Source organism: Pistacia vera, unplaced genomic scaffold, assembly GCF_008641045.1.
Source record: "Pistacia vera cultivar Batoury unplaced genomic scaffold, PisVer_v2 Contig952, whole genome shotgun sequence".
Classification (NCBI taxonomy): domain Eukaryota; kingdom Viridiplantae; phylum Streptophyta; class Magnoliopsida; order Sapindales; family Anacardiaceae; genus Pistacia; species Pistacia vera.
Window position 1 is genome coordinate 153886 of NW_022196837.1, and position 10136 is coordinate 164021.

At 35.3% G+C, this 10136-nt stretch overlaps 1 protein-coding gene across 2 annotated transcripts; it reads left to right on the forward strand.

The window, feature by feature from the left end:
* The first annotated feature begins 326 nt into the window (after positions 1-326).
* On the forward strand, positions 327-3341 carry LOC116120960 (sodium transporter HKT1-like). 2 transcript variants are annotated; one of them, XM_031406930.1, is made up of 3 exons: positions 327-1428; positions 2576-2803; positions 2887-3341. In XM_031406930.1, exons 1-3 carry the CDS (start codon positions 341-343, stop codon positions 3083-3085), a joined length of 1515 nt encoding a protein of 504 aa, XP_031262790.1. In that variant the 5' UTR covers positions 327-340; the 3' UTR covers positions 3086-3341. The 2 variants fall into 2 exon arrangements, with proteins under 2 accessions (XP_031262790.1, XP_031262791.1); XM_031406931.1 differs by lacking the exon at positions 2576-2803.
* The last annotated feature ends 6795 nt before the right edge of the window (positions 3342-10136 follow it).

The following is a 10136-nucleotide window of genomic DNA, read 5'->3' on the forward strand; positions in this document are numbered from 1 at the left end:
TTAGACTGTTGTCGAATCACATTAAAGCCATTAATTCATTCAATTTTAGTCGTAAGAATAATTTATTCATTTCATTTTCCCTGTATCATGATTTGTCAAGCATTTCGTATTAATATAATCAAATGAAATTTTAAATTTTTAAATAGACTACACTATTAAATTACCCGCACATTCTCATTCTTCAGTTGTGGCGTAATTGCAAACGACACTATCCAGCAGGTACATGAACTAATAAATACTCAAAATTACACCTTTGCCCTACCCTACATGCATGCCTTTAAAAGCAACTTGATTTCCTAGCTTTTCCCATCATCGTCAACAAAATTTTCTCTTTGTAAAGATGAATAATAAGTATTCTTGTTCGAGTTTAATTTGGTCATACTTTCTTCGCTTGTTTTACAGAGTGAATTCTTTCTGGATTCATCTCTGTTACTTCGTATCTATCTCTTTTGCAGGATACTTAGCCTTGAGGTTCCCAAGGCCAAGAACTGCGCCCTCCTTTAGGCCTAAAAGCTTTGATTTATTCTTCACTTCTGTCTCTGCACTGACAAATTCTAGCATGTCTACCGTCGAAATGGAGGTTTTCTCTAACTTTCAACTCATTGTTATGATCATTTTGATGTCCATAGGTGGGGAAGTTTTCATGTCCTGGCTTGAACTTCATATAAAATCCAAATTTCCTAGAAAAATATCCATTGAAAACAACGAAGTTGAGCTTGGTTTGGCCTCTTTTTCATGTCCACAAAATGAGAATTCCAATTCCAATACTATTTCCTCAGAAAAAATTAGCAAGCCCCCCTCAATCGATAGTTCAATCAGGATTTTGTGTTCTGTCATATTAGGTTATCTTTTTGTCGTTCATGTAGGCGGAATCAGTATATTTTTATTGTACGTTAGCCTTGTTGGAAATGCAAAAGAAGTTCTAAAAACCAAAGGTCTTCAACCGCTAACATTTTCTGTTTTCACAATCGTTTCCACTTTCTCAAACTGTGGCTTCGTCCCCACAAATGAAAACATGATCGTTTTTAAGAAAAATTCAGGTCTTCTTTGGATTCTAATTCCCCAAATTCTCCTTGGAAACACATTGTATCCATCTTGCCTGCGACTTGTCATCTGGGTTTTGAATAAAATCACAAGGCGAGAGGAGTTTGAGTACATGTTGAGGAATCAGAAAGAGATGGGCTACCCTCATTTGTTCTCTAGTGTTCGTTCTTATTTTCTCGGAGCTACTGTTTTTGGGTTCTTGTTTGTGCAGTTTGTCCTCTTTTGTTCCCTGGAATGGAATTCGGAAGCCATGGATGGTCTGAATTTCTACCAGAAAGTGGTTGGTTCATTATTTGAAGTGGTTAATTCGAGGTACACCGGCGAATCTGTGTTTGATCTGTCCATACTTTCTTCAGCAGTGCTGGTGCTCTTTGTTGTTATGATGTAAGTTCTTCACTCTCCCTTTATTCTCTCTGTATAATATTTTTATTTTCGAAATTTAATGATTGATATGTATATCATATATTTTCCGTATTTTTTTACCTTATAATTATATAAAAGATTTATATAATTTGCCCATGAAAGATATTTTACTGATAATAAAGTAATTAATTTGTTTCTGAAAGGATGATCAATTTGTCAGTTTTGTATTCTCCCAAAAAGAGAAAAAAAAAGAAATAGAAAAACAAACCAAATTTTGTCTTCGAAAGTGTTTGAATACTTTCTGAAAAAAAGATATATTTATCAATTACTTTATGAACCTATAGTAATATAAAATAATGAAAATTCGATCGATTTTTCTAGTTACCTTTATAAACATTCGTATTGAAGCATTTATATATAGTCAGTGGTGAAGCAACTTTATAATTTGGATTCTATAGATCATTTTAGAACAAGTTGTGGGATAATTAGTGGCGCACCCAACGCCACTGCCTATATACTGGATTCTCGGTAACCATTTTAGAAGCTTTCTGGCAAAAGCTATGCAAGTGACTATTTGCCAATGGGGCATGAAGTCATGCCATAATAATCAGTGGAAAGTCACAGTATAACTGTTTAATATTAAAAAAGCTGTTTAAACTAGTAAATTAAGTGATGAAAATAGGGTTGAACGTATAGTTTCTCTCTATACAAAAATTTGAAGTTTTTCACTTGCAGATCGAAAGTCAACAACTAAACATTGACTTTACAAAATTGCAAAAGCAAAGACATCGAACTGACTGTTGGCCTATAGCCTAGAAAACCTGTATATCTTAGAATTTTTAGTTAAACATGCATACACTAAGAATTTTGAAAAATTACAAGTAAAAGCTTTTCAAGATAAGCTTATTACATGATATGCTTATGGTAAATATCATAATAAAAATATTAGTTCTATAATATCTTTATATTAAATGAAACGGATCTTATTATTTAAATTTTTGACCCTTAATATGGGATGACATCTTTGAATTAAATTTTTTACAACAATTCTCAAACCATAAATGGGATGAGATCGTTAACGGTGTGTAAAAGTAGATCTATTAAAAACATGTGAGTCTTACTTGTGTTTCTTTATATAAGGAGAGATCTAACCATTCAATCTGTGTAGGTATCTCCCACCTTATACATCATTTTCACCAAGAATATATCAAGAAAAGGATTCGGAAAATTGGAAACCGAAAGAAAATGAAAAGAAGGGTTTTGTGGAGAGTCTGATATTGTCACAACTTTCCTATTTAGTCATGGGAATCATCATAATCTGCATGACTGAGAGAGACAAAATTAAGAACGACCCCCTCAACTTCAATGTGTTAAACATCACATTAGAAGTTATGAGGTGAGATTAATTATTAATTTCTCTTTATTGATTATCAATCTAGGCAAAAAATTCTAAAAGAAAATTATATGTTTATTGTGTAGTGCATATGGGAATGTTGGGTTCTCAACTGGGTACAGTTGTAAACGGCAACTGAAACCTGAAAGCCCCTGCAAAGATACTTGGTACGGATTTGTTGGAAGATGGAGTACCGGAGGAAAATTAATGCTCATTATAATCATGTTCTTTGGAAGGCTAAAGAAATTCAACATGAAAGGTGGTAAATCCTGGAAGCTCTCCTAGCTACTAGCAAGTCTTTAATTCTCTGGTATAGATGTAATTTGCAACCGGGGAGCAACGTAGTGTAACCTTAAGTTGTTGACTTCTAGCGTTATTATAATATAATGTAATGTAGCTTTTCAGCTTTTTCTTGTGTTGTAGGACTCGGAGAAGAGATAATTATTAATGTAGTTCTTTAGTTTTCGGATCATAGTAGTCTCACAATGCTCAACTAGTGAAGTCTAAATTTAGAGTCAATTAATGAAACTGCTTCCACAAGTAATAGAAAATAGTTCTCGGAAGTTCTATATGATTTACTTGATGTTGATACCATTTCTTTATCTCATGAGATATCATCATTTGTGTACATAGGACTAAAATATTTAAAAATTATTCAGAAATAAGCCCTGAAGAAGTAAAAGAAATTATAATTGTATTCATTGTAGAGAATTTTTTTTGAACAGTAAATTTCATAAAAGACAAAAAACTATACAGAATATAGAATATTTATTTTAGTCAAACTTATGAATTGTGTGTGCATATAATAGTTATGTGTGGACACTTGCTGCCGATTCTTTTATTTGACTTGTCTCATCTATTGTGTGTGTGCACATCATTTCTTAGTACACACAGTTTGCCAGATATGAGTCTTGACCTATTTCGTCTCAAGTGTGTGTGCACAATGGTCTGTGCTCATACTCTCGCTTCAAACTCTTTGCAACCCGACACGAGTTGCATGTCAGATAAAGAGAAAAAGATTGTGTTTATCTTTGTTTCTTGATATTTAGGACCTTTCTACATGTGTTATTTTTCTTAAATGGTCCTAGAGAATGAAGTTATCTTTCTCAATTTGTTTTGTGGTCCAAACCAAAAATAAGGAATTCGTTCTCTCATTTGGACAAACATGGGTCATCTCCTTGTTGGCTGACGTGGCACTGTTTTGTTGAGCAAGAAATCCTTCTTTATATAATACTCTTTCTTGCGTAAATGAATCTAACATTTTGATCTCTTGTTTTCATTTTACTATGAATTTCTTAGAGTATTCTTTTTCTTAAAGTTCAAGGCTCATTTTCCATTTTGTGCCAAAATCTCACCATATCAAACATAGACTTGATGATTGTTAGAATGTGGTTCCTCTGCTGATGCTGGTGCGTGGCGTCGGTGCTTGAAGCTTGGTGGTTTACAAGCTGCTCTGGGGTGTGTTCCCGGCAAGAGGAAGCTCCAAGGAGTTGCTACACATTAAGGATTCAAAGTGTGCTACTAAGTGTAAAGTTGAACAAGGAGTTCTTTTTACTGTAACTTAGATCAGCTTTGAACTATTTCTTGTAATGTGTTTTAAACTTAGAGGATTGCTTCAATCTGTAGGCTAAAAGTGAATTTAGCCGAAACATGTATATGACTGTATTCTTTACTTTCTGCACTTGTGTTTGATGTGGCTAAAATCTGGAAATGTCTTAATTTACTTGGTAAATATTCCGCTGCACTTTAAAATGGGTAATCCAAAACCAAAGTCGTTTGACCAATCCCCAACACAGAAAACTAGAGACATACCTCCAAAAGAGGTCTAAAAAAGACCAGAACAGATGTATCCATCTTTTTGGTCTAAAGGATGGGAGCAACTGCTCAAAAAGGAGTATGCAGGTTCCAAACAAAGGAAAGAGATGGGCACAAACACCCTAACGGAGCTCACAGGCTTAAACCAAGCAAAAAAGATAAATGAGAATAGATATCCAATAAGAGCATACAGGCTTAGAATAATCAAGATCAATTGTTGAGAACTTAATTGTTGATAAATTGGAAGTGATTTCAAAAGACATAAGTTGGTGCCAAATTAGATAGGTATAGTCGGTTGATTAGCTAAATTTATTATTCTCTCGACAAATAATTAATAATACTGACCGTTGGATAATGACAAGCACAAGTCACATGGCTTGTCGTCCCTAATAATAGCAATCAGACTCCAATCATTCTTTTCTTTATGATAAGTCTTATTGACCCAAAATGATGGCATTATTTTCATTAATAATGTTACATTATCTCAGTTCTTGTCTCAGTTTTCTAATTATAATTGATACCTTGTCCATATACCACATATAATGATAACAAATGAGAAGATGATGTGATCATGTCTACCAGTTACTTTTATTTGATAATTACTTCTGAGATCCTTCTTACATCATAGGAGTTGTTTGCACTTCTCATGGCTCCAATTTTATGTTATACATAAAAATCAGAGTTGATATAAGCTTACATCAGTAAGACCAATCAAAGTTTAGGAAGATATTGCATCATCCAAGAGCTGCCACGTCACCCCAAGACAGATAGAACACGGCTGTTATCAACCCAACAGATTTAGGTTTTGTCTATAAGTGAACGAGGACCGCACCTGTCCAAGTCATAAATAATTTTAGAATATTTCCTAAATTATCAGCCAATGGGAGGCAAGGAAGGATTTGCACAGAAGCTATCCACTTGCAGATTTGTAATCACTACCTTGAATTTAACATTTATAAATAAAGAGGACTCCTCCTCATAAATTCGAGATCGATCATTCTCTGATTTTCAATAGTCAATAGCAAAAACAACCTACGAGAAAGAGACTGACTTGATATTCTCTCTGAATACTCAGTCATTGTACCTCTGTTCGCTATACGAGACCTCTTTGAACGCATTTATATAAAAGAAACAGTGGATATAGAAATCGCTTTAAAGATTTAAACCACTATAAAAATTCTCTATCTCATTTATTATTAAGTTTTTGCATTCAATTTTGTTTGCAACCTTGTCTTAACTCACAAACTAAATTACGTGTAATTTCTAAAACTTTCTTAGCACTTTGCACGTACGACGTTGTTGGTGTCAAAATCAAGCATCAACATTTTATATTTTCTTTATGATGGTAATCCTTCGATGTCCCATGTATATATTATTAAGGTTTGTTTGGTACGACTTTTTTGAGTAGAGCTTATGAAAGAAAAGTTTATAAAATTTGTTAGTTGTTTGATTAATAAATTGTGAAAAAGCTTTCTATTATTAATCTACTAACAATGAATTTGATATATAAGAATAAATCAAGTCAAATTTAAAAAAGAAAAAATGTTTTTGAAATTTTAACATTTCAAATAAGCTCGTAAAAAGCTCACAAGAAAATCTGCAAAAATGAGCTTCTCCCATGAACCTTAAAATATCTTATTTATAAACACTTCTAAAATGCAACCAAACAGCGCAAAAAAAAAAAAAAAAAAAATATATATATATATTATATATATATAATAAATAATTTTAAATAAACTCTTTTAGTCAGAAGATAAGTCTACCCAAACAGGTTTTAATCGAAAAGTTTGATCAAATTATAATCCTTAATTATTCTTCATTATATAATATAATTATTTTTAAGAAAATAATTTATCTACAAAGTCGAATTTATAAGATCTAAATTGATGTTGTATCATGAAAGTGCCAACAGTACTACGGAAATTCATCTCATCGCGCTGATTTTATTATTCTTTAATTGCAATACCGGCCGCTCAAAACAGGAACATTCCAACTTCCATGTGCCACTTCTCTGTCATTTATTGTTTAATTATTTATGCCAATCATGCCTATTTTTTTAATGCCGTATTTTTATTATATAACAAATATATTTTGTATAATTTTCCTAGGTAAGGTTTTGTTAACGATGACATTATGAGATTTTATTATCATTTTATAGTCTACCTTTAGATATATTTATAGATAAAACCACTTTTCTTTAACATTAAATTGAGGAAAAAATATATCATTGATGTTAATTTAGTGTCCTACGATTGATATTCAGTGACGGGAAGTTATGCCTTTCCTTAAACAACTTAGGAATATTATTAATGTATGGAGGTTGATCAATAATTCATTTATTTTTTATGTAATGCACAGAGACTTGATCAATAATTCCTATATTTTTATGTGTTGTGTAGAGGCATGTTCAATAATTGTTATATATATTTACATGAATTTTCAATATATTTGTCCTGATCACACTAAAAAAAAAATAACTCAATTATTTAGATCCTTATTAAAAGTCCAAGATCCAATTTTCCTAACACCAACCTTTCATAAAGCGATCTGCTTTAATTTGTATTTGTACACTTAATAGAGAAAAAAAAATCATTGGTTAATGGAAAAGAACTAATAATATAAAAACTCTTTGTTATGCCTGAAACGTTAGGGCTAACGTGAAATCTTGTCAGCAAGAGCCAATTAGGATTCAGAAAAGTTTTATGTCGTCTAGGCATTGCCACGTCGCGCAGTGACAGAAGAGGTATGGTTCTTGTCAGTGCAATAAGTGAATGTCAGGCTCGCGAGTGGCCAAGGATTATCCACTTGCCCAAGCTCTATGCAATTTGATGATATTTCTCGTTCAGATAACTAATAGGACGCAAAGAAGGATTTGCACGGCACCTACCCACTTTCAGAATTGTAATTATTACCTTGAACTCTCCTACTATAAATAAAGGACACCTCTCTCATTTACGAGATTGGCTAATCTTAGACTAAAACAGCTTACACATTTTCTCTCTCTCTCTCTCTCTATCTATCTCTCTCTCTATATATATTCCCTTTAGATTATAACTCAACTCGCCACACACGCCTGATTTTACCCATTTATTAATACAATAGCAGTGGACATAGGATTCGCTTTTGAGCATCCGAACCATTTTAAATATCACTTCTCATTTGTTGTTTCATTTTGTTTTTCCTTATCATGTGTGATTTCTAAATCTGATTAGCACTTTGCACGTGAGAATCGTTGGTGTCAAAATCAAGTATCAACAATTTTGCGCTAGAAGGTGGGCCAGATTTAGTATCCGCTTTTCATCAGAAATCTTTGACTAGTCGTCCTACCAATCAGCAAATGGCTTGCGGTTTCGAACTTGAGTGAACCAACTATGACAATGAGGAAATCCCCCAGGTACAAGAGGATACTTCTCCCAAAGTGTTGCCAATTCAAGAGTATCATGGCAAATATTCCTTCAAACTCATGGCTCGACCCAACCATCATGAGTTACCTAGAGAGGTTCAATAATACTCTCCAAATAGTTGGCCAAAGGCTAGACCGTTTGGATCGGGTCGTGCTACCAGAATCCAATGAGGCGGTGCCATCACCAAAAACCCCTGCAGGTCGCACGAAAGCGTGGAAAAGGGCAAAAGTCCATACCACGCACACTACAGTGCATCAAAGAAGGGGAGAGCAAATGGCAAACAGTCGACCAGAGAGCTCCAAGGGACCAGTGAACACCGGTCACGCAACAGGTAGAATACCCATGGCACTACGACTCGACAACATGAGCCATTACATGCCACGTTGCATGGGTACTCCCACAAAAGTACGAGGCGGGGAGATTCCCAATATCATCGAAATGACAACCTCGACCGTCGTCATACGAGAAATCCCATCATCCACAGGTCGGTTCAGACCACCGTGGAGATTAGGAAAATTCCTCGAATCACTCAATGTCATCACACGGCTCCAGCCAGTGTGTGTCAAGGTTTGCTAGAGCTTCCAGCCAAGTTAAGGACGAGCCCGATTTGCGGTCTTTCCTCAACCACAACCATGAGGGCCGAACCCACATTGCGGAAAGTGATCCCTAGGCATCTCCACTGCCTTAGATTGAGGAACAACAGCGAGCATTGGATCAACTTAAGGCTCAGCAGAATGAGTGTGGGAAAGTCGCAGAGGTGTCTCACTTTTCTCTAGCAATTTTAGTTGCTCCTCTCCCATTGAGATTCAGAATGCCTGACATGCGGGCATTCGATGGGAATTCAGACCCACAGGATCACCTATACGAGTTCAATGATCTCATGGAACTCCACCAAGTCTCCGACTTGGCCAAATTGTCGTTGCTTAGCAATAACCCTAATTGCCCATGCCAAGTGCTTGTTCAGGTTGCTTCCTGCGAGATCAGTCAGCTCATGGCCCCAAATGAGCTTGTCGTTCTTGAGGCACTTCCAAGCAAACAGGAAGTTCTCAATGTCATTGAGCTACCTTAGCAACATACATAAGGAGAGGGATGAATCCCTCTAATCTCACATAGACAGATTCCACAGGGAACTCTACAAAGTGGCTCATGTTAGAGTAGGTGCCCTAGAGCAATCAATTATTGTAACATTGACTCTGTAATAAATGTTTATTTATCAATAAAAGGCATATTCTTCTATATTGTGTATGTAATTATATATGTCCTTAGGATGATAGACTCATGACGAGGATATCAAGTGTTTCAAATCTTGATAGTGAGAACCCTATGATCATATATGGTGGCCATTCTAGAAACGTCGTAGCCCCAGTGTTATTCTGACTAAGGACATACATAATACGGTAAGACTATTATAGCGTTGAATAACCCTATCGAAAGGTAGTGATTGATCTCACTTGTCAAGGTTGTTAGCTGATAACCTGGTGCAACGCAGGGGTGCTTGCTAGAGGCAAGTTCACTAGAAAGACCCACCAGAGGATTCCATATGGATGGTAACCCAGTGTCTATGGAATAAATCCTCTAACGGATGGTGGTGCATGTGATCCTTAGACTTGAGATCACTGGAGCATCTTGTGCACCAATTGGTATAGTTTAACACTAGCCCAACGTAGTTGTATTCAGAGCTATCAATACGATAGTGATTGACTACGTTGAGAAGTGTATCGAGACTATGGTGGATTGACAAAAGATTCATCACTCCTGGGTACAGGAGAAGTTATCTCACTAGGTAATTCAATAAATGGCAATGACACTAAACTATGGTCACAGTGGGATTGAGTTGATGCTCAATCTAATTTATTATTCTGGTCATTGATCCATTAACTGAATACAAACATGTCGAGGATATATGAGGTTGACACTATTTCTGTACCTCAGTCTCGATGAGGTAACAGATGATGAAAGGATTCGATTGCACGATAACCATACCATTGACAAGCTACGGCTTCGCTGAATCCGAATCTATCGGGTGGCCATTATGCCTTGCTAAGGGCCAATCTGGGTCTATGTGTAACGAAACGATTAATTGGTGTTAATCGTGATACTACACACTGCCAATATGA